The sequence below is a fragment of the Rhinolophus hipposideros genome, assembly GCF_964194185.1.
Source record: "Rhinolophus hipposideros genome assembly, chromosome: 3".
NCBI classification, from domain to species: Eukaryota; Metazoa; Chordata; class Mammalia; order Chiroptera; family Rhinolophidae; genus Rhinolophus; species Rhinolophus hipposideros.
In genome coordinates this window covers 34,532,938-34,558,881 of record NC_138049.1, presented here as the reverse complement: position 1 = coordinate 34,558,881, position 25,944 = coordinate 34,532,938, and the positions used below count along the sequence as shown (strand labels likewise).

The 25,944-nt window shown below is 39.0% G+C and overlaps 1 protein-coding gene across 4 annotated transcripts in view; it reads left to right on the top strand.

The window, feature by feature from the left end:
- The window catches only part of TPD52L1 (TPD52 like 1), a 94,958-nt gene that overhangs the window by 53,039 nt on the left and 15,975 nt on the right, over positions 1–25,944 (top strand). For all 4 annotated transcript variants that reach the window (XM_081045132.1, XM_081045131.1, XM_081045133.1 and 1 more), the window contains exons 2-3: positions 6,331–6,446; positions 15,636–15,784. In XM_081045132.1, the coding sequence (XP_080901258.1) occupies positions 6,331–6,446; positions 15,636–15,784 (265 nt within the window). The remainder of the gene's footprint in view (positions 1–6,330; positions 6,447–15,635; positions 15,785–25,944) is intronic.

Sequence of the window (25,944 nt, the reverse complement as noted above, 5' to 3'; positions counted from 1 at the left end):
TTAAAGAACTAGAAAAAGAAGAACGAGTAAAACCCAAGGTCAGCAGAAGAAAGGAAATAACAAAAATCAGAGCAGAACTAAATGAAATAGAGAACAAAAAGACAATGGAAAAAATTAATGTGACAAAGACCTGGTTCTTTGAAAAAATTAACAAAATTGACAAACCCTTGGCTAGACTCACTAAGATAAAAAGAGAGAAGACACTAATTAACAAAATCAGATATGAAAAAGGGGAAGTTATCACCGACACCACAGAAATACAAAGGATCATCCAAGAATACTATGAAGGACTATATGCCACCAAATTCAATACCCTAGAAGAAATGGACAAATTCTTAGAAACATATAGTCTTCCAAGGCTGAACCATGAAGAACTGGAAAATCTAAACAGATAATTACCAGTAACGAAATTGAATCAGTCATCCAAACCTTCCCAAAAGCAAAAGTCCGGGACCCGATGGCTTCACTAGTGAATTCTACCAAACCTTCAAAGAGGATCTAATACCAATCCTGCTCAAACTCTTCCAGAAAATTGAAGAAGAGACAATACTCTTCAAAGAGGATCTAATACCAATCCTGCTCAAACTCTTCCAGAAAATTGAAGAAGAGACTAACTCATTTTATGAGGCCAACATTACCCTGATACCAAAACCTGGTAAGGACAACACAAAAAAAGAAAACTGCAGACCAATATCTCTGATGAATACAGATGCAAAAATCCTAAACAAAATTCTAGCAAATCGAATACAACAATGCATTAAAAAGATTATTCATCACGACCAAGTGGGATTCATCCCCGGGGCACAAGGTTGGTTCAACATCCACAAATCCATCAATGTGATACATCACATAAACAAAATAAAGGACAAAAATCATATGATTGTATCAATTGATGCAGAAAAAGCGTTTGACAAGATTCAACATCCATTTATGATTAAAACACTTAATAAAATAGGGATAGAAGGGAAATAACTTAACATAATAAAGGCCATATATGACAAGCCCTCAGCTAATCTCATAATTAATGGTGAAAAACTGAAGCCCTTTGCTCTATGTTCAGGAACACGACAGGGCTGTCCCCTATCACCTCTGGTTTTCAACATAGTGTTGGAAGTCCTTGCCAGAGCCATCAGGCAAGGGAAAGAAATAAAAGGCATCCAAATTGGGAATGAAGAAGTTAAATTATCACCTTTGCACATGACATGATGCTATATATAGAAAACCCTAAAGACTCCACCAAAAAGCTATTAGAAACAATCAACGAATACAGTAAAGTTGCTGGCTACAAAATCAATGTACAAAAGTCCATTTCATTCCTATATACTAACAATGAAATCTCAGAAAAAGAAATACAAAAAACAATTCCTTTTGCAATTGCAGCAAAAAGAATAAAATACCTAGGAATAAACTTAACCAAGGATGTGAAGGACCTCTATGCTGAAAACTATAAGACATTTTTGAAAGAAATTGAAGAAGACACAAAGAAATGGAAAGACATTCCATGCTCATGGATTGGAAGAATCAACATAGTTAAAATGGCCATATTACTCAAAGCAATATACAGATTTAATGCAATCCCCATCAAAATCCTAATGGTATTTTTTAAAGAAATAGAACAAAAAATCATCAGATTTGTTTGGAACCACAAAAGACCCTGAATAGCCAAAGCAATCTTAAGAAAAAAGAACAATACTGGAGGTATCACACTGCCTGGCTTTAGCTTGTACTACAGGGCTACAATAATCAAAACAGCATGGTATTGGCAGAAAAACAGACACATAGACCAACGGAATAGAATTGAGAACCCAGAAATAAAACCACATAAATATGGACAGATAATTTTTGACAAAGAAACTAAAAACATACACTGGAGGAAAGACAGCCTCTTCAATAAATGTTCCTGGGAGAACTGGATAGCCACGTGCAAAAGAATGAAACTGGACTGCTATCTGTCACCATGTACCGAAATTAATTCAAAATGGATCAAAGACTTAAGCATAAGACATGAGACAATAAACTGCATAGAAGAAAATATAGGTACTAAACTTATGGACCTTGGGTTCAAAGAGCATTTTATGAATTTGACTCCAAAGGCAATGGAAGTAAAAACTAAAATAAACGAATGGGATTATATGAAACTGAAAAGCTTCTGCACAGCAAAAGAAACTATTGACAAAATAAAGAGGCAACCAACTGAATGGGAGAAGATTTTTGCAAACAGTTCCTCTGATAAGGGGCTAATATCCAAAATATACAAGGAACTCATGAAACTCAACAACAACAAAACAAACAACCCAATTGAAAAATGGACAGAGGACCTGAAGAGACATTTCTCCAAAGAGGATATACAAATGGCAAATAGACATATGAAAAAATGCTCAACATCGTTAATCATCAGAGAAATGCAAATGAAAACCACAATGAGATATCACCTCACCCCAGTCAGAATGGCTTTCATCAACAAAACAAATAGTAACAAATGTTGGAGAGTCTGTGGAGAAAAAGGAACCCTCATACACTGTTGGTGGGAATGCAGACTGGTGCAGCCGCTATGGAAGGCAGTGTGGAGGTTCCTCAAGAAATTACGAATAGAATTACCATATGACCCAGCAATCCCTCTCCTGGGTATCTACCCAAAAAAATCTGAAAAAATTTATCCATAAAGACGCGTGTGCTCCAATGTTCATTGCAGCTTTGTTTACAGTGGTCAAGACATGGAAACAACCAAAATATCCTTCAATAGATGAATGGATAAAGTAGTTGTGGTATACATACACAATGGAATACTATTCGGCGGTGAGAAAAGATGATATAGGAACATTTGTGACAACATGGACGGATCTTTAGAGTATGATGCTAAGCGAAATAAGTCAGACAGAAAAAGCAGAGAACCATATGATTTCACTGATATGTGGTATATAAACCAAAAACAACAAAAGAACAAGACAAATGAGAAACAAAAACTCATAGACACAGACAATAGTTTAGTGGTTACCAGAGGGTAAGGTGGGTGGGAGGTGAGATATGAGGGTAAAGGGATCAAATATATGGTGATGGAAGGAGATCTTACTCTGGCTGGTGAACACACAATGGGATTTATAGATGATGTGATACAGAATAGTACACCTAAAATCTATGTAATTTCACTAACAATTGTCACCCCAATAAATTAAAAAAACCACTGGAAAATTATAAATACATTGGCCACATATAACATAGTATTTACTAGCAGAAATAAGTGACCGTGTTTTTTCTCCTTTAAATGACTTATTTACGTTGTTACACTGCGTCTGGGGATATTCTTATAGGTTGCTAATGCTTACATGAAACTGGAACAGCTTTCCCTGAAAATAATTAGGCAGTAGGTTTCAAAATGTCCATGCCCTTGGCCTCTAATGCATAGGACATCATCAAAATTTTGCCTAATGACTTGGCTAGGAGACGTTCACTGCAGCTCCTCAATAAGCAGGATAAATTATCGTTCATACATGAGACAAAATACTGTACTACCATCAAAAATGTACATATGTAGATAAGTGGTTTTAGACATAGAGGATTTTCATGATATCCTATTAAATGAATAAATAAACCAAGTTCACAACAGTAAATGATATAAATTATGTAAGGAGATATGGACATATGCATAGAAGAAATATCAGCAAGGATAGACCAAAAAGGCATGTATTTCTGGGTGGTGTGATTAATAGTGATTTTGATTAATAATGGGTCATTTACTTTTACTCTCTTTTATAATAAACAGTATTACTTAATGAAACATCACATTATTTAGCAGTGAAACTGGCCTCTGGAGTACATAGAGGAAACAAGGACCTGATGAATTTGAGCAAGCCAGATGCCATGTTCACTGACTTGTGGTAGGGTGGGTTCATTCAGACAAAGAGATGTGGGGACAGTGAACTCAAGAGTGAGGCCAGCTTCAGAAGAACTTTGCACATCAGGCCTTATGTTTACTTTCTTTAAAATGTTCTGGTTTTGCAGGATAAGTACTTACCTTTCTCTTTTGACTTTTGACAAAAGCTATTTTTAATTGGTTTATCATATAATAATGCTAAGTATACAAAAGAATACTTAACAAAGTAAGTTTAAAGTACAGAAAATACTAAGGCACAGAAATTCAGTCTCCCAGAAATGGAGCGTCGCTGTTAACCCTTCCGAGAGCTGCCATAGGGTCCTCCATTCCCATCTCCTCTTTCCCTCCTCAAAGATAACCATGGTCCTAAATGTTTTATCATTTTATTCCTAAACAATGTTTTAGTTCGTTTTTCATGTGTGGGGCTTCATATAAGTAGAATCATCATACTTTTTGAGTCCTGGCATTCTTATGTATTCTTTTCTTTGTGGACTTTTGCATGACTTACGTTTTTTTGCTACCAGGAAAGTTCTTATTAATGAGCTCTGGTGCTGGTGTCTAAGTGTCCCAGGCATATATATGGCGTGGAATTGCCGAATTGTAGGGTATCTAAATGTTCAATTTTACTAGATAGTGTTAATTATTTCCAAGTTATATATATCTATTTGTATTCTTGCCAGCAGTATATGAGGGTTTCCGTACTCCACAGCCACCAACTTTTAGTAATGTCAAACTTTTAACTTTTTGCTAATCTAGTGGGTGTGAAATGATTTAATTTGTATTTCCCTGAACATCGGTGAGGTTGAGCGTGTTTTCTGGGGTTTATTAACCATTATTTCTCCCTATAAAGAATCAGTTCAGGTCTTTTGGCCCATTTTTCTATTGGGTTATTAATATTTGAAAAACTGGTTTGTAGGTATTCTGTATATTCTGGGAACAAATCTTTTGATAGTTATACATGTGGGAGATATCTTCTTCCAATCAGTGACTTCTCTTTTCATTTTCCACATAGTGTGTTTGATGAAGGGGCCTTCTTAATCTTCTCCATCCTTTCTTTCATTGTTGCTCTTTTTTGTGTTGTAGGAAATCCATTCCTACTTAGAGATTCATAAATATAAATTCCTATATTATCTTCTAAAATGTTTATAGTTTGATCTGAATGGTGAAGATGTCCAATCTTATTTTTTTCTATATGGATAACCATTTGTTCCAAGAGAACTCATTACTTCCTCTCCCCCACAGATGTATAAATGCCAGCTCTGTCATAACTCATGTCATAAAAGAGGCTTCCATATATGTGTGCTCCTGTATCCTGGGCCCTCCAGAGAACATATGCATTTGAGTTGGCCAGATACCAAGGGATTCAGTCCACCAGGGAACTTCTCTATATTTTTAATAATAAGGCATTTCTCTCAAGTAACATGACAGAAATTGAACTATGCCGGGTTAGTCTGTGGCACAACGATGTCGTAAAGAACCCAGGCGCTTCCCACTTTCTTTTTGTCTGAATCAGTTTGTCCATGATGTTTCCTCACAGCTGCAGCTGCTCCAGATTCCATATCTGCCTAGTCCCACATCCAAAATGCACAAAGGTCTTAATACTCTACATTCTGTAGCAAGGTTGCTTTGGACCACACAGGTGGTAATCATTCAAGTGCGCAGGCCCACTCAGGGTTATGAATTCTCAGGGGAGGTTCTTTTGGTCTGTGCATTCAGTGCTGAGTATCAAGGCAGTCAGTCAGCCTTGCAGATCCCTGTGTAGAGTGGAAATATTTATTTCCAGTTCACCTTATTCTCAGCGTGTAGCCCTGTGGAGACGGATTTATGCAGGGGTCTCACCTTAAACTCCTCCTTGGGTGGCCCTGGGCTTTTATCCTCTCTTCCCTACGCCCCATGAGACAGAGGAAACCAAAGCTGGCATCCATCTGGGTGGCAAATGTGGAACTACTGAAAACTTATTTTGTTTACATCTCTGGCTTCCCATTTTTCACTTCGTTTTTTTTTTCCTTTCTTTTTTTTTTTTTTTTTTGGCTTCTTAGTAGTCTTTACTTTCTTGACAGCTCATGACACATTTAAAACAATTGTTTTTTTCCCCTGAAATTTTTAGTTGCTTTTCAGTAGGTGGGTAAGTGTATCTAGTCCTCCCAACTGTGAAACTAAAAGTTAGCTAAACCCGTGTTTAAAATTATTTTTAATTTTTTGTTTAAGTATAGTTGGTATACAATAGTATAAAATTTATGTTACTTTCAGGTGTACAGTATAGTGATTTGAGATTTCTATACCTTACAGTGTGATCACCCTAGAAACATCACAATATTATGGACTATATTCCTTTTGACGTTTTCACCCATCCCTCTCCCCTCTGGCAACCATCCCTTTGGTCTCTGCTTCTATGAGTCTGTTTTGATTTTGTTTGTTCATTTTTAAAATTGCATTGTGTTTTCTCCATCTTGCCTAAGGTTTGTTGGAGACTGAACCACTACAAGGCAGAGATGAGGATGCAATAACCAGTGCCGACTTCTCTAGCATGCTCTCTGAGGAGGAGAAAGAAGAGTTAAAGGCAGAATTAGTTCAGGTATGTTTAGTAGTCATCTTATTGTTGCTATGTCTACCTCTGGATTGTGAGAGGTACTATTACTTTGATGTAAGTCCCATTTTACAATTGCTATCTTTCAGTCAATGAAATTTAATAAATGATAGATTGCAGATGATTTCTTTTTCTGAGATATTTTGTCATGCAAATTGCCCATTACTTGCTGGTTACAATATTAAAATAAATGGCTGTGCTACTGAAGCAACAATGATAGTTACTTGTAAACATCCACCTTTTATTCTCTTTAGTATCACAATACTGTGGGAACAATAAATCACTTACAAACCTGGTAGAATTTCTTGAAAACCTTGGGACAAGTCCTAGCTGCTTTTTAAGAGCAGTTCTTATTTTGGGTCAGCAACTTAGCTCAACAAATACTTTGAAATGATTTTGTTTTGCAATAAAAAAGTCAATCCTAGAAGCAACTGAATTGATTGACTTGTGTACTCTTTTGCAGAAGAATAAAGCTCTGGGGACAGAGAGGAAAGTGATGACGAATGTAGGCTTCATCAGCTCTTGTGTAGTTGTTGGGGCACCTGGACCTAGAGGTGGGAAGGATGCCTGGCTCATCACGAACACAACTCCTTGTTCAAGCCTTTGTTTGCAGTGCCACTAACCCTTAACCACTTTGCTAAGGAGGCGTTACACTGTAGGAGGGAGGGGAGCTTCTCAAACAGAATGAGTGGTGGGGACAGAAGGGAAGAGGCCATCATTCCCTCCCCACACTGAATCCCTGGCTCAGTGGGCAGGAAGCTCCTGGAAGCAAGTCTTTGCCCTCATGCTCTTGCCTCTTCCACAGGCAGGGGACAGAGCTTTGAGCACAACCTACCCCTCACCCCACTTTGTCCACTCCAGGCTCTTCAAGCTGTCTTGTTCTGATAGTGTGTGTTTATGACAGCTCATAATAATATTGGAGATTTTCAGGTGCTTTCACAAGACACACCCTAAAATAACTTCATTATAAAATAAAAGAGTAGCTAATCCTCTGGTGCAGCAGAAATTATTTCAGTAAGCACAGTACCTCAAATCAGATAGCCTGCTTCTTTCGGGAGTAGGTCTGTGACCGCTGATTCACAGCCACCATTCAGGTTGACCACACGTGCCCGAATGCACGGACCAAAGTCAGCCTAAATGGAGAGTGTACCAGCTCCACATCTTAAGGCCTGAAATTCTGATTCACAAGCTGTTCATGTCAATTGTGGTGTCCAGATGCTATATTGTGCAGACCGGTGTAAGCTGATTCTAAGCTAAAATTTAACTCCTTCACGTTTTAGTCCAAGTTCAGGTACAGACATAATCTCTGTAACAGACCACTTTTTATAATATGGCTTGATGTTTCTGGGTCCTGGAATTACTGAGTTATACATACATACATACATACATACATACACACATACATGCATGCATGCGTACATACTCATACAGACATACATGCATTGATGTATTTTTGTGCATTCTATATTTTCTAAATGTTAGACAACGAGCATGTATTTTTATAATCAAGAAAAAGTAAGCTCTGCTTCTAAATGAAGTCCCCATAAATGTAAAACACCAGCAATGTTTTCAGAAATTCCTCTTATTTGGGCACATTAATGAGCTTCCAGCATGTCTCACTCCTAAGACTTTTTAAGCCTGGCTTCTGAAAATAGCACCAGACTCCTCTTACTGTGTTCAGGTTGCCAGGATTCATGTTTTCATCCCTTAGAATGCGTTAGTCTCCATGCTTCCTGTCTCTTATTTGTGAGTTCTTCAGAGATGAAGAAGCACTGCATCTTGCCAAAGGTAGCTTCGTGACTTCACGGGCACAGCTGTATGTTACAAAGCAAGTGTGTCTTCATAGCTTTCCCTCTTCACATTTCCATTTTTTCTCCCTCCGCCTCAGGCGACCTCTGCTTCATGCTCATTTTTGTCTTAAATCTGCTTTCCTTGCCCTTCTTCAAGTACAAGCATGTGTGTATACACACACACACACACACACACACACACACACACACATCAGGTTCTTTCAGATCACACTTGCATTCAGATTACCTCAGGTGCTAGGGTTTAATTATAACAAGGACACACAGATAGCCATCTCAGCAGTGTCACAACTGACCCTATGAAGAACCGAGACATCTTTTAGACAGCTCAGCTTCTCTGTCTCAACTCTCCACTGACATTCTTCCTGGGCCCCTGGTCGCAAGTGACCCCTCCCTGTGTCTGAGGAAAGATCCTACTGGGTCTGTTAGCCACTTGGGTAACAGGATACCTCACAGACCAGTCTATTAGGTTGTCTTTGAGTCAGGCAATCGACTGTGGCCATGATCTTAAGCAAGACCTTTGTGTCCAAGGACTTCTTATTTCTGGCTGCTTTGCTTAAAACAGGTCTGGGCCAGGGGTCCAGTCTCCTCTTCAATACACTCCTCTCCCTAGTTTCCTCAGATTCTCCTACTGTCTTCAGGCTCTGCTGGATCCCCCCCTCACTGCTGTATCCTGAACTGGTATTTGTCATATTCCCATGAGAATGCCCTAGACTTCGGTGGAACTCCCAACTCCATTCACCCACGTTACCCACATACTGTTGCGTGCTCACCAGTGCTGGCAATAGAAGTCCTTGTGGCAGGAAACATAAAATTACCCAGTGTTGTCCAAAAGGCTACTTCTTAGGCCATGTCTGCATTTCTAAAAAGGATTTGTTGGTAAAATAATTTAGTCTTTTTAATTATTATTGTGGCTTTTTAATATGAGTCTTTGTAAAGGTTCCTTTCACGTGAGGCCATTATCACCTCTGATCTGGAGCAATGGTTTGTGTATAGCATGTAATAAGCAATAAGATTTACAATTAACTTGAATTATTTTATAGCTTCAGTGCATATTTATATTGGTAAATACCAGAAGTAGATGATGCTTTTTCACAAATGTATCAGTACATAAAGAAATATTGTTTTGTTTCAGAGATGTGTGCTCATTTGTCTTATTACCAGCTGCTCTTGACATCTTTTCTGAGGTGTTTACACATCTGTTCGGTGGAGTTTTGTTTCTTTCTCTCTCCGTTTTTAATAAATTTGCTCAATATTTCTGTGCTACTAATACCCTACTCCCGCTTCCATTTCATTAAGCTGCATTTTATGCTTAGTATTCCATACGGTGACTTGGCTTTCGAAAAGGATGAAGTGTTGACTTTAATACTATAAATTTGTATCATATAGCAATTAAATATTGCCAATGTCCCCTCGATAAAATGACTCAAGGAGAATGGCATTAATAAGATTAGGAAAAATACCAGACAGTGTTTTCAAGTAGGCAGAACCTATTTTCAGGATCCTTTTATTTCTCTCTTGGCTCCCCTCTCTTCCTTTGTTGTGTCGTTCCCAGAGAAGAGTGCACCATGCCTTCCCCCCTCCCTCCTGACCCTCACCCCCATCTCTTAGTCTTACAAAGAAGTGCCTTGGGCTCTTGACCTTTCTCTCTGAGTTCCTTCCTTCAAAACATTCATTCTTATTCTTTCTGGACTGAGCTAGTGTTTATGAACCAAAGTGTTCATAACCAATAATGTCTTATTGTAACACCCCTCTCCTCTGTATTAGTCAGGGTTCTCCAGATAAATAGAACCAATAGGGTGGAGATATAGATTTATCATAAGGAATTGGCTGATGTGATTATGGAGGCCAACAGGTCCCCAGATCTACAATCAGCAAGCTTGAGACCCAAGGGAGCCCATGATTTAGCTCTAGTTTAAAAGGCTGACAGGATTGAGGCCCAGGAAGAGCCAATGTCAGTTTGAATCCAAAGGCGGGGGTGGGGGGTAGGAAAAAACAGCAACACGATGTCCCAGCAAAAACACAGTCAGACAGGAAGAGTTCCCTCTTACTTGAGGGAGAGTCAGCCTTTTTATTCTATTTAGGCCTTCAACTGATTGGATGAGGCCTACCAACTTTGGGAGAGCAATCTGCTCTACTCAGTCTACCAATTCATATGTTAATTTCATGCAAACACACCCTCACAGACACACCTAGAATGATGTTTGTCCAAATGTCTGGGTACCCTGTGCCCAGGCAAGTTAATACGTAAAATTAAGCATCAAACACTCCAGGAAGTATCTGCGTTTTAATCTTAGTTCTTCCAGACTCTTAGCCAAAGGGCAGGGATAGCCAGGAGAAGAGGCAGGCCTTGAAGCACTGTGTGCAAGAGACCAAATATTCTTACTCCTAAACATCATACTGAGGATTAATAGTTTATGAAAGTATTTTTCTTTTGTTGGATTTGAGTTAGATATTTTACATAATCTAGCATATAAAATAGAAAAGTCAATTTTCAGTCTTCTAACCATCAATTTCATATTGAAGCTAATCATTAAATCGTATTGATTAATTTATATTTTTTTTCACTTTTCATTGAGGTAAATTGATAGAACATAAACTTTAAACTTAACTATTTTAAATTGAATAGATCAATGGCACTTAGTACATTTACAGTATTGTGTAACCACCACCTCTATCTAGTTCCAGCACATTTTCATTACCCCAAAAGGAAGCCCTATACCTTTTAAGTAGTTACTTCCCATGTCCCCTTCTTTCTTTCAACCATGAATCTGCATTTTGTCTCTATGGATTTATCTATTCTGTATATTTAATGTAAATTGAATCATTTTGTGATCTTGTGTGTCTGGCTCTTTTCACCTAGCCTAATGTTTTTTGCGGTTCATCCATAATGTAGTGTATCTTAGTACTTAATTTATTTTTATAGCTGAATACACACACATTGCAATTTATTTATCCATTCATCCTTTGATGAATATTTGAGCTATTTTCACCTTTTGGCTATTGTGAATAATGTTGTGAACATGCATATACAAGGATATTTTTGAGTACCTGTTTTCAATTCTTTGGGGAATATACCTAGAAGTGCAATTGTTAGGTCACATGGTATTTCAATGTTTAACTTTTTGAGAAACTACCAAAATGTTTTCCAAAGTGGCTGAACCATTTTACATTCCCACCAACAATGTACAAGGTTTCCGATTTCTCCACATTTTCATCAATACTTATTATGTTCCTGTTAATTAATATTTAAATAATCAAATTTAAGTATCTACTCTTGGGCATAAATATTTATCCTACAAGGAGATCTTCTAGGGAGTTAAGAAACCAAAGAACCAGACATTAGTTTCTGAGGAAGTCATGATTAATTTAAGATTAAAGGGGAAAGGACATATTAAACACTTTAATTAATGATTTACCTGCACTCCACCTCATTCCAAATGGAAGTGGATATGCCTTACAAGATACTTACATTATAGAGTTTCCATATTACTTTCATCAGAATATCTGGGGTGCTTGTTAAATAATGTATGTCATCTGGCCCCACCAAATTTAAGACATCAGAATTTCAGGGCATTAAAAGGATCATAAATCTGGAATCTGCATTTTAAATACAGTCTCTGAATGACTTTTACATAAACTGAACTTGAGAACCACTGGTGTAACCAGACCAAAAACATCTCATTAGTTAAATGAGGGATTGACTCTCACCATGATCATTATTTAAAGCATTTGTGATAAAAGGTTTTTCTGTTGTGGCAGGACTTTTTGTTCTGCAGAAAGAGATGTGGTTGGCCATTTTCAATCTTGCAAGTTAATATAATTTAAAATTATATGTTTTGTCAACTTCTGACATTTGCTTAATAGATTTGGCATATATTTAGATCACCAATAATTATACTGAAAGCTTTATGAAGGGTGAGTCTTGTGTTTTACTGAAATGGCAAGAATTGCATTACAAAACCTGAGAATAACCAAGTTCCGGTCTCCATCATTAGAAGTCTCTTCCCCACAAATATCTTTTTATATGTGCTTCAATTTTTAAATTATTAGGTGTGGGACTTTATATTTCTTTGTTTAGGGTGATGTTTGGTAAATTGGTCACTTCAGTGTTTCTCACTTTTTGGGGATCAAGCATTTCATTAGAAAAGTAGGAATCTTTATTAAATGTCAAATAAATAAAGTACAAAATGTTTTTTTAAAAAATGAAACTATGAATCTTTTACTCTTTCCCCACTAATGAATATCCTACTCCCCATCCCTTGTAATTTTGAATAAATGTCTGGGGTTCCATACATATAAGGTTGAGAATATGATGTTTAGGCCTCTTACTCCTTTACATCTATAAATTCTTCCTGCAAGTTAAATTTTTCCCATTATTTTTATTACACAGTAGAAACTACAGTAATATCTGATGTAACAAAATAAAAACAAAGCAAAAAAGCCCAGTGGTATCAGTCCCTCGAAACATATTATTTACTCAAAAGAAAGCAGAAAAGGTCTTTGAAATACAGAATAAAAGTCTGACACGTAGCCCAAGCATTTTCTTTCGTGAGAGAGCTAGAGATACGACCTTGAAATATTAGGCAGCAGATTACATGCAGGAAGACACACTGACAAAGATGAAAAAGGGAAATACAGCATGCTAGCAAAAGAAGAAACGGGTTTAATTTTTAAAATAACAGTGTGTTCTCATTTAATGAGAGACTACAAGCATTATCCCCTTGAGTGGTCTCCGAGCATAATTCTTTTGCAGTAATGAGTATACATTTGCGTCTGAAAACTCTTGCTCATCAAGAAAAGACAGGGTCCTATTGATCATAACATGTTTATGGAAAATATAATTCATTTTAGAAAGATTTTAGATGCATTTTCATGAGCATGAAAGAATGTTCCATGAACATAAAAAATGGATAATGTTAAATTACCAAGAGATTTTGCTGATATTAAAACCCCAAGATACTGTTCTTTTCTACTATAGTAGTTAAGATGCTTCTGATTCAGTATTTCTGCCTGTTTTGCTTAAGTTATTATTTGTGTACATGAATGTTTATAACACTATGTTGCCACACAGCAGCCTACCTGTCTGTCTCCATGTACCTGCCCTTAAAGAAAGGAGAGTCTGTGAGTTGGATCTTTTCAGGGACTTTGCTTCACCTTTGTGTTTGCAACTTATGTCTCCCTGTTTGGCCCCAGAAAAATGGCTGGTCAGTTAATGATGAGTAAGATTCCCCACTGGGAGGGACAACTCAAGCCAGGCGCAGTTGAGTGGGGACCAACAGGAGAACCCATGGAGTTCATAGAGGTGGGCACAGCCCCCACCTTCCCCCAGCTAAGGAGAGCCTCTGCCTCTGTGGCTGCATTCCTTTCCACAACCTGCAAGGGAAGAGATTCAATGGTTTGCCTCCATCTATTCATATGCATAAAGGTTTTATCCCTTGGGGAAGTAGTGCATCCTGAGATTTAGGGTTCAGCTGCCTGCAGGCAAGGGTGATTGGCTTGAATCAGTTTCCTATTATGATGTATAAGATTCACAGATCTTGAGACTGACAAGCTTTATCTCCTTTATTCCCCCACCTAACTAATAAAACCTATGCTTAGGCCTGATTTGGGGCCCAGTCTTTGAGGCTGGAGTCCCCTTGGCCCCGCTTCACTCTTTATGGCTACTGTCTTTTCTTAACCCTGCGCTGCCCTCCTCGCTCCTCACAACCCTCGTTGCACGGGACGCAACAACACTATTCCTGCTGTTCACTACTGGGGCTAAATCCTCGTTGCGCTAATAAAAAGACACATTTTTGCAAAGTTAGATGTCTTTCTTGAGGTGCTCTTCTAGTAGCTATGTCTCTGGTAATTCAAGGAACACTTTTGCAAGATGACTGAAAGAGTTAGTGATGTATTTTGTGGTCAGAAGAAGGGTGATACTTTGAATGTAAATGAGACACAGCTGCTCCATTTTTCTTTTTTTAAATATGAAATCTAGAGAAGTGTCAGGCTTTTGTTACCTCCATGCATGTGAGAGACTAAGGGAGTACTAATGATTCTGTCTTCACAAAGAAAGTCACAAGTGTTTATACTTTTCAGAAAACAAAGGTGTGAACTGCATCAATATTACCACAGCAATACATTAAAACATACAACAACCAATTAAAATCAGAGACTTTGTGGAAGTTCCAATTTGTTTTCTTGGGATATAGCAACACTCTAAAACCTGGGTGTTTTCCAAACTCTTTGTTAGAAATTACATTTGCAAGAGTAGTTTTATAATGCTGAAGAGATTTGCTTTTCTGCAGCAAAGGGGAAAGAGGAAACATGTGCATATAAAGCCTTGTACATGAATGTTCCTAGCGGATTTATTTGCATTAGCCAAACCTAAATATCCTTCAGCAGGTGAATAGGTAACAAACTGTGGTATACCAGTACAGTGGAATACTACAATGCCCTAAAAAGGGAAGAACCATTAATAATACAGCAACATGGATGTAGCTCAACCTCAATAATTAGGTTGAGTGAAAAAAGCCAGACAAGTATGAGTATATACTGTATGACTCAATTTATACGAAATTCTAGAAAATGCAAAACTATAGTGAAAGAAAATCAGAGGCTGCCAGGGGCATGAGGGAGAAGAGGGAAGGAGAAATTACAAAGAGGACCTAGAAAACTTTTCAAGGTGATGGACGGATATCTTGATTGTGGTGATGACTTCCCAGGAATATACATGTCAAAATTTACAGATTGTACACTTTAAATGTGTGCAGCTTATTGTATGATAATTACATGTCAATAAAATTGTTTACAAGAAAAAGCAACACAGCTTCCTCACATGTATCATCTCCTCCCTTGTTCCTCCCTTCCTAAGGTACTAGCTTGACAAAACCACAATGTCTGCTAAATACGTGCCGACACCAATGCAGCTGTGTGCGGTTGGCAGAACCTAAACAAACAATACCGACTAGCGACACTTGAAAAGAAATTGTTTATAAAAGAAGGCCCACAATACAAAACCAATTTTTTATTCCAAAATTATATCTATCCACAATTTTAAAAATGCTTGGAAGATTAGAAACAAAAAAACTAAGCAGTGACTTTTGTACATTACAGGTGATTTTTATTTCCTTGTTTATATTTTGCTGTGCAAATAAAAGTTTTTACAAGGAACAGTGGTTAGTTTTATGAGCATTAACACTAACAAATCTATGTCTGCTTTTAAACATTAGGCTATCATCTCTGCAGGATGTGTTTGCTAAAGCCCAGCGTATGCTGTAAACAAAAGGGTGCAGAGGCTGCCTCGTATGTAGCTCTCAGAGCTTTCGCAAGGGTGTATTTCAGCTGGTCTGACATCTTTCCCCACCATTTTCCCTTCTACCTGTAGCTAGAAGACGAAATTACAACATTGCGACAAGTGTTATCAGCGAAAGAAAGGCATCTGGTTGAGATAAAACAAAAACTCGGCATGAACCTGATGAATGAATTGAAACAGAACTTCAGCAAGAGCTGGCATGACATGCAGACTACTACTGCGTAAGTATATTAAGAGAATTTTTTAAAAATCACTTAGCCTGCTGCCTCACTGCTCTTTCATTTTTTTATTTTATTTTTTTCCTACAAGGCTGCTTTGGTACTGTGCCTAGGTGGAAAAAATATTTCTCTAGAAGTAAAATAAAGAAATATGAATAATCATTAAATATGTTGTGTGTGAAGCAGACTCTAGAAAGTAGCTTCATGAAATGAAACATTGTTCACCAAAATTCTGTTTTCACTCAGACCACTTTTATGTGGTTGCACAGTTTAAATTTGTTTTCTCTTTATTACATATTCTTAAACATTTGTTAAAGATGTATATTTTTCTTTATGTTTTTTCATAAAATTGTAAATGGACGGAGAGAGGCCTATTAGTCCACAGTGAGAGGTACCAGCAATGGGCAGCAGTTATTTCAGTTTTGCTGGGGGCCAGCTTTGCCTGCTCTCTCCTGAGAACACAGGTCTAAGACCATTTGTTCCTTTGTGAAGGTACCCTTTGTGTGAGGAGCTGATATTTCCTTACTGTGGTTCTGATGTGGGGATATTTTCCTGTGACTCCCCAAACGATGTAGGTAATGTTGGATTTGCTAGCAGTTTCTGGGTGTGGGCCAGGATCGTGTCTTGTGAAGCCGAAGAATGGAAACACAGACCAGGGAGAGGCAAAAAGTTTTAAAAAGAGGATAGGTTATTAGAGGCAGAAGAGGTAGCAGCTCCCGAGCGGGAGGGGGTCCCGAATGGGGGTGTCCCATGACTGAGGCAAAAGCTCTTTCTTTTACACCTTCCCTTGCCTGCTTGGGGAAGGGGGCTGGAGCCTTCTAATAGAATTCATCTATCAGGTTTGTCCTGTTTGCTCATTCTGAAGGGATTAACGAACCAACCCGTTCCTATCTATCAGATCTGCTTCTTTGTCAGGCCAGAAGGGATTTGAGATTATTTATTAACCTCAAGGCGTATTCTCATGACTCTGTCCTGGAGTGAAGGAGACATTCCAGGGCCTGGAGTTTCAGGATATGGCTGCTTTGTGTTTATTCCATCAGGGACCTCCCTATCTACCTAGTAATCATACTAACTAACCTGGCCCAGTTCCTTTAGTTTCCACGTGAAAGGAGAGTGTTCTCTCCCCTTGTAACAGCCTAGCAATCCTACAGGCTTCTATGCTTGTAACCCCAAGGGCTCATACAGACTGGGTCAGGGCACAGCCCAGAGAAGGGCAGGATGGAGCCAGCGAGCCCAGCAGTTTATCTCCAGAGGCTAACCACCCTTCTCCAACCTGAAGATGACAATTATAGAAGAAGATAAGACACCACACATTGATATATTTGTATTTTGTAACACTATGTGAACAATCTCCTGAAAAGCATAGCTGGATTTTAGGCACCAAATTAAATGAGCTTATCTGTCAGTTGTTTAAGCCTCTGTCTTTGCACCTTGTAGGCCTATACCAGTTAAAGGCCTGGCATCATAAGGCTGAAAGATCTCCAATTCCCTGGGTGTGGTCACCTCCATATTTAACCCAGGTCTGGGGGCTTCATGTCACACTGATCTGAACTTCTTCTGGGGTATAAGAAACAGGCTGGATATTTCTGTTTGGCCTCCGTAACCACAGGGCAGCGATAAGCTAACCAAATGGAAGGCCCAGCAATTCTGGCTATTCTGTTGCTGAAGGGAGGGAGGGAACCTGAAATATCTGGGCAGAGGGTGGGTCATGTTTTCTCTCCATCTGCTGAGGGCAGGATAGAAGATAGGGCAGTGATGGGAACGATTTATAGTCATCCTGGGACATGGAATTAGAGCAGACAAGTTCAAGGAAGGCTTTTAGCCTCTTCGCGCAGGGGAGATTCTGTAGTTTGTGTTTTTCCCATGTTTGAAAAACAAACTGGTTTTACAGTGAGGCATCCTACTTCAGTATCAACGTTTTTGTTGAATGAATAGAACAGATTTATTCCCTGGGGTGTGGAATTGCAGTCTAGTCAGGAACACAGGAATTTTGTTGTTTGTTTTACAAGTTATTACAATTTACCAGTTCAAAAAGATAAGTGTGAAAAATTATGTAGAGGCAAATACAGTATATTGTAAGGGTGGAAAGCCTGAACCTTGCTGGGGTCTCAGGGAAGGTTTCCAGAGGAAGAGATGTTTAAGCAGAATCTGAAGGATGAGTCTGAATTTAATCAGGCCAGAAGAGCAGGAGGAATCTCCTGGAGGAGTGAAGGCAGGCAGGGGAGGCAGCCCCCCCCCCCAAGGAAAGTGGTCTAGTTAATTAGTGTTGTGGACATAGCAGGGAGAAGTGGCCTTATGGCATCTGTTAAGAGAGTTGGTCTTTATCCACAGGCAATAGAAAACCATTAAAGGGGTCCTGAGACAAGTCTTAAGGCGTGTCTACTATTAGGCATTATTACCCAGGGGCTAATCTAAATCCTCAGGAGATGGGATTCAACAGAGGGACAAAGATCCTACAGTCTCTGTGTGTTGAAAAGGAAAAGAGCAAGAAACAAGTAACAAAATAAACAAATGAGGAAATATCAGAAAGTGCTATGATGCAAACAGTATAGAGTGATGTACTAGAAAGTGACTTGGGAGGAGAGGGGAGACGCGGCTGTGATTGGATCCCAGTTGGGAAAATCCTGTCCTGGAACATTACTTTCATTTGAGACCTGAATGATAAGAAAGATCTCTTGTGATGATCTGGGGAAGAGCTTTCAGTTTGAGACCAATGTAAATGCAAAGACCCTGAGGCCAGAAATACCTTTGCAGTTTTCAGGAGCCCAAAGAAAGTGGTATGTCTGGAGTGTAGTGAGAGGAGAGGATTGTCAGACCTCTGGGGCCTCCCAGGTCCTGGGGAGTAGTGGGGTTTTTTTCCCAAGGGCTCTGGATGCCATTGGAGTTTGAAGTAGGAAGTGACCTGTTCTGATTCAACTTTTAGGAAGATCACTCTAGTTACTTTGAGTACTGTAGATTGAGTTGAGGCAGCAGTGGAAACCAGAAAATCATTTCTGAAACTGTTGGAGTAGTGCAGGTGGTGATGATGGTGACAGAGAGTTGTTAGGCATGGCCAGAGGAATGAGTCACAGGAGACCAAAATTGGTCTATTGGAATTTATTTGGCATGTTTGAGCTTCGGGAGGTCAGGCTAGAAAAGATCATAACCTCGCTCGCCCAGCAAAGAGGGGTATGGAGTTTTACACCATACCATGGAGGGGGTAAACAAGGCTGTTCCCTCTTCAATGACAAAGGATTTCAGGGCAGGACCAAGCCCTCCAGCTCCAAACCCTGGCCCCAGGTCTGCCCAGGCCTGCTGATCACAGGCCCCTAGGAGATAAAGCAAGACAAGATCAAGACAAGATGGCTTTTCAAATAAGGTTTCTGCTCCTGGCCTAAATATGGCCTAACAAGAGTTGTGGACATGAGAAGACACGATTCGGAGGTCAGGCCAGGGGGACTGACTTCCCGGTGGTTTGGAGGTGGTGGTGGGGAATAGAGGATCAAATGTGACTCTTCTATCTGTGGCGTGGGCTATTGTGTGAGTATCGGGACTGTTCACTGCTGTGGGAGTATGGCATTGTGGTTAAGCCTGTGGGCTGTGGACTCCAGTGGCTTGGATTGAAATCGAGGCCTCCCTGCATCTGTGAAATGAGGTCATATTGGTACCTATTTCATAGGCAGTGAGGATTCAATGAGTCAGTATTTGTGCAGCACGCAGGACCCTGTCCAACACTTTGGAAGCATGTTCACTGTTCTAGGAAAGACTGAGACAGGTCTGGTGGGGAGACCCAAGAATTATTTTGGCTATGTGAGGTCTGAAATGCTCAGTAGACAAATGAGTTTATAGGGTGAGAAGGCAACTTGGAGGAAAAGTCAGGGACAGAGGTGGACATTTGGGAGCCATCTGCATATTGATATCATGGAAAGCTATAGGACTAGATGAGATTTCCTCAGAGATTTAATAAATACAAATGAAGGCGGACTCCCTAACCTTTAGAAATGACGTGGACTTTCCTTTGTAGGGAACAATCAACCCCTTTCTTAAGAGGGAGGCACATGTCTATCAACAACTTAATTTTGGGAGAGTGTCTTTCTCCCACTCATTTTTCTTGGCTGCTGAGGGAAGAGGAAAAGTCTTAATCACATGTTGAGTGATAGCATAATCTATTTTCCTCATGAATTAATCGAATCCCTGCTGTTGGTGTCCGTGATACCCATTCCAGGACAAACTCTATGCCTCATACAATGAATATTTCAATGTGAAGGAATTGGGGTGGGGTTAGGTTGAGTAGAATTAGATTTCAAAGCACTAAAAAGAATTTTAGCTGTCAGAGAATTGCAGGTAATTCCCAGAGGCAATGCTTGGCATACTGATTAAGTGATTATGACCTATTTAGTTTGATTGATTTATAATGAAAAGAAAATCAGTGGTATGGTAATAAAAGATCTTGGCATATTTTAGTCTGTGGTGTGATTCACATTGAAATAGGACTGGATGTGTAGGAATAATTACACAGCGAATTGAAATTACCTCCTTTCTAGAAAGATAACCATATAGTAGAAGGTCAAGAAATCACCTCTGTCCAGGACTTATTGTTGTTGTTTTTGTCATAGTTTTTCACATACTTTGATTTGAGAGCACCGAATCCTAACCACTAGACCACCAGGGAACTTACATGCTTTGGTTTGAGAGAATCTAAGAGCAGACACAAAATATTCCCCCATTATTTTTGTTCTGTTTTGTTTTTTACTGTTCTCTGCTGCTTTTTTATAATGTCTTTAGGCTTCAAAGAGACATGGGCGATGTGTGTAAGTGGGGTGTAGTGGGTGGGGAAGCCACTGGAGGAGAAATTGAATTGAATCTCTTCTGTTGGAAGGAGTAGGAACTCAAAGATGTAACATTGTGGTGGGTCATTGAAGCTGGGTCAAGCTTAATGTGGGTCAATTAAAATTACGCTTCATTTTAATATGCATTTAGCCTTTGCTAACCCATGAGATTGCCCACTAATAAACCCTTCTGAGTTGCACCACAGACCAAATGGTAGGTCTACAAAGGGGAGAAGGTCTTGGAAAGGAATTTAAGTCATGCCATCTTTTTGGAAAGCTTAATAACTTCATCCTATATAAGGAAGAACAAAACTCTAACCTTCAGCATTAAAAAAAAAAAAAAAAAAAAAAGCCCAGTGCTTGAAAATCAAAGTTTAGTTTATAATTTATTTACTCTTTGATTTTGTGCTTCTAAGACTTCCAGGCCCTTTTGGGCAGTAATGATTATTATCTCTTTTTATGAGAAGGCTGTTATAGCACTATTGAGTTCAGAAGTGCCAGTGTAGATTAAAGACCTAATTTTAATAGACACACATGGCCAGTCTTCCACACAGGCGTTCGTTCTTCTTCCCTTTCATCTTCCATCTTATCACACAACGCAGGAAGTACATTCTTTTTTTTGTAGATTCAAGAGGTAAATCTATGTTTTGATAACATGTGTAGGGAAACTTCGGAAGAAAATAAGCTGAAGTGTTTTTTGTTTGTTTGTTTGTTTGTTTGTATCTTTGGTGAAATGCTGCATATGCAACCATTAAAGTAATGCTCTCTTTTAAATCCCATAATAGAAAATAAATTCATGCTATAATGTATCTTCTTGTAAAAAGACTGTTGAATGTTTAATTTTTTTCTTCTATTTGTACATAGAAAATGCTTTACGGCAAACCATTTTAGAAGATGACATGCTTTCTCCTTTTAATTATTAATACTGACTTTCAAATTAGTAAGACATGACAGGAGGAATGTGCATGAAAAGTCAATAGAATGCCTGTTGATAGGCTTGCAGGGAATCTCACCCCACATACTGAAGATCCTCTTGTCGTTGTGCTGGCCGACAGCTAACCTGTCCTGGCCATGCCAAGCTATCCATTCCGTAAAAAAGATGTGGTACATATAGACACAATGGAATAGTATTTAGCCGTGAAAAAGAAAGAAATCCTGCCATTTGTGACAACATGGATAGACCTTGAGAGCACAACTACGCTCAGTGAAATACGACACATCAGATACGGGGTGTTATCATTTATAGGTGGTATCTTAAAAAAAAAAGTCAAACTCTTGGAAAGATAGTGGAAGGGTGGTTTGCTGAAGGGTGTGGGAAAAAGGGAGAAGCTGGTGAAAGAGCACAAACTTTCAGTTCTAAGATGAATATACTCTGAGAATTTAAAGTACAGTGTATAGTATGGTGACTATAGTTGATAACACTGTATTGTATAATTAAAATTTGCTGTAAGTAGAACTTAAAGGTTTATATGGATGTATTACTTAACTAGATGGGAGGAAATTTTACACAATGTATATGTATATCAAATCATCACAATTATATATCTTACAATTTCATTTACCTTGATAAATCAGAATTAAAAGCCACTAATTCCAGTCAAACTGAATCTTTGAAAAGTAAAGTCTATTTTCCTATTGACTTTCGTTGAAAAATAGGAAGTTTCCTTGTACTCAAAACAAAAATGTCTCCCAGTAAGTGCTCTTCAGTGTATATAAAATGCTCAGTAGCTGTGAGCTGCAATTGGTCGTCATGGTTAAAGCAACGTCCAAGAAAGGTTCAGTGCTAGACAAGATTCCGGCCTTACTGGGTGCGGATCCCTGCAAAGCTGAGGTTTGCTGGCATTGCTTTCAAGCATGTAAGAACAAACTTCCCTTCACTCACCTTAAGGCTTCCATTACTCTCCTCCAGAGTTAGAAATTTTCACCAGAAAGCCCTTACTCTGCTCCTGTAGCTGAAATCTGGGAATCCAACTGGACTCCATTTCCTTCCTTTGGCCTCATGGGCTCTTGTTCTGGTTTATGCTGGCACCGGGACAGTGTTGATGAACACGATGTGACCCTGCCCTCAGGAAGTTCAGGCAGGTCATGGGGACAGATTCGAAAACCATAATTGCAACACAGTGGGAAATATTTGGAAAGAGCTGTGCAAAGGGGACGATGGGAACACAGAAGACAGGCACATAATAAAGTTTTCTTGAAGCATATACTCCAAATTTGTCTGCCTCTCAATGTACAGTTGACAGCAAACTGGGGCTATCTTAACATTTTGACATGTATTTAAAGAAAATGTATTAGTCCCCTACTGTATCCATTATGTAAGTTAGCAGTGGTGTAACTTACATTTAGCTTAAAATAAGAGACTCTAGTAATCTAAAATGCTAAATACCATTTCCATTTAAATTACAAGGTTGTTAGATCATTCGGAAGGTTAGTATGTAAGTTGTTTTTCATTATTTGAATATTATTGAACATAATTTTATACGTTAGGGTTGAAATTCACTTTAAGTATTAGTAATACAAACTGTATACCAAATTCCATGGCCTGATAATGGGAGCAAAATGCAAATACACTGACATCCTTTGGGGTTATCATGGCCCGACAGGATTGTCTTTTGTCAAGATACAGGCTCCTGGCCTCTAGATGGGATTGTGTATTCCTTACTCACTTTTAAAATCAAGCCCAGTGAGGATGCAGCCTAAGGTTATAGGTTTGGGCACACAACTCCAGAAGGACCCTGTACTTATACTGTGAGGTTAGTGCTGCTTCTTGGAGCTCGTAAGGGTTCTCAGTCCATTGTCCCATCTCTCGGGGTCCCTGGTTACTTGGAAATCACTTACCCACTTATAACCCTCTCTCATTGCCTACTGCCTTGAAATCTCTTTTCCTCAATGATTGGTCTCTAAGTGACACGTAAAAGGACTACTAATTGTTTTCAAGAAACATGATGGGTAGCCTAGGGAAGAGCTGTAAACATGTTGGGGGGAAATGTGCATCTTAGAATTCATGAAATACAAAATTATTATTTCTCTCTACAAACACTGACCTAACTTACCCTCCAATTATCTGTCATTTCCAAGTGGAAGGCAAGTGCATTGGGCTGGGTCCTGGCCCTGCCTCTGTCATTAAGGAGTTACATAACTCTTCTGGGCCTCAGTTTCATCATCTGTAGTCTGGCGGGATTGGGCTCCAGTGCCTTTCAGATTTAACATTATATAATTCTCAGAAATAGTTTCCAGTCCTAAAAATCTCTCTTTAACACCCCATTGAACTAACCATGTGGTTGAATTTAACTTTGAAATTTCACATATAGAGTTGCATTTTTCATTGTGAGGACGTAATGTCACTAAAAACTCTCTAAAGTGGTCAGAGGCCTGTGTATACCTCCATCACATTTTGATATAGAAGTGTCTTTAAAACAATGTAGCTCGCGCTTATTGCTTCTCTGTACTTCTCTGTAGCTATTTTTAAATTGAGTCAGCAAATTCAGAATGTTACACACACAAAAGTGTTCAAACATCACCTCTTATCTCCAAATTCAAAGCACTCTCATATATGTAAAGTTAAGCTCCATGGAACAGTTTACAAGAAAATTAAACATTTGCTCTAATTGCAAGAAATTCCTGAAGAAATACAGGACCAACAGAAGAAGGAATTCTCTATATATACCCAGTCCCAACCTCGCAGATATTGCAGAGTATTTCTTTCCTTTTCCCTTGAGTCCCCTTTCAGGCCTTACAGAGCCAGTCCTGGGTGAATGCCCAATGGACTTTCTTCCCTTGACCTTCCTCCAGTGCCTTTTCTACCGTTTCCCCTTCCCCCGACCCCGAGCCCAGCTCTCTCTTCTGCTGACACCCACTTGGCCAAAGCTTCAGGGACCTCTGGTCCTGATTGGACAGGAAAAGGTGGCTTTCCCAGTCTTCCAAAGGGTGCAGGCTCAGATCTTTGTAGTTCTTCAAAGCGGGGCATTCACAATACAACAAAACCGTTTTCTCGCCACATTTGATGGAATCACAATAGCACAATGACTACAGCAGGTCCTACTTGAGGCAGGATGGGCCTCCTATGTTTGAGAAGTAGTGAGGAGGTCGGGGTGAATGGAGTGAATGGAGCAGAGTGAGCAAGGAAAAAGAGGAGATGCAGGAAATTCTAGGGGACGCACTTGTGTAAGCACATCGTAAGGCCCGTTGTATGGACTTTGGCTTTTACTTTGAGTGAAATGAGGAGCCAGTGCAGGGTTGTGACAGAGGAGTGACTTAGCGTTGTAATGGATCCCTCTAACTGCTGTGGAAAAAGGACTCAAGGGAGATAAGCGTAGAGAGAGACTAGTGAGGAGGCTACTGCAACAGCCCAGGTGAGAGGTGGTGGTGGATTGAACGAAGGTGCATAGCACTAGGCGTGGTGAGACACTAGACAAATTCTTGACGTATTTTCAAGGTTGCACCAACAGGATCTCTTGATGGGTTGAATATGGACTATAAAAGGAACAGAAGGGGCAAAGATGATAGTAAGTCTTGTATTTGGGGTACTTAATTGATTACACCATTTCCCCACCAATATACATAAGAAACTTACATTAAAAAAAGTTTTTCTGTACACCTGAAATCTATGTAATTTTACTAACAATTGTCACCCCAATAAATTTAAAAAAAATTTTTTTTCTTGATATTTTACAGAATGATAATGTGAGTAGAAAGAGTCCTGGGTCAAGCCTAACTCTAAATCCCCATCCATAGCACAAGAACATTTTATCTGCATATAACGCTGTGTTTTCCTCACTTCCAACATGTATGGATTCCATTTTTTAAATGCATTTTTCATAGATTTGATTTTGTGGTTCAATTACTACTTTGTGAAAACGTTGTCAGCATCCTAACAATATAATGGAATAAGAATTCCAAATTTTTCTTCCTTAATTTGTAATTATATTGTATTGTTTTTGAGGCTAAAATCACTACATTTAAATCTTTCTTTTAAAGACTAATTTTTTTTTTAATTCTATAGTATATCATCTGTATATTACATTGTGTTCACCACCCAACGTCAAATCTCCTTCCATCACCACATATTTGACCCCATTTTCCGTTTTCTACCTCTCTCCTACCGCTTTCCCTCTAGTAACCACTATACTGCTTGCTGTCTGTGTCTATGAGTTTTTGTTTATTTATCTTGTTTGTTTGTTGCTTTCAGTTTTATAGCCCACATATGAGTGAAATCGTAGGGTTCTCAACTTTTTCCATTTGACTTATTTTGTTTAGCAAAGCTATTTCTAAGCCCAGTTAATCCAAGTGTTTGGGACCTGCTTTGGGAACCTGTTTCTTCTGAAGAATTATCAGGCCTCGAAGTCTCGTAATAAT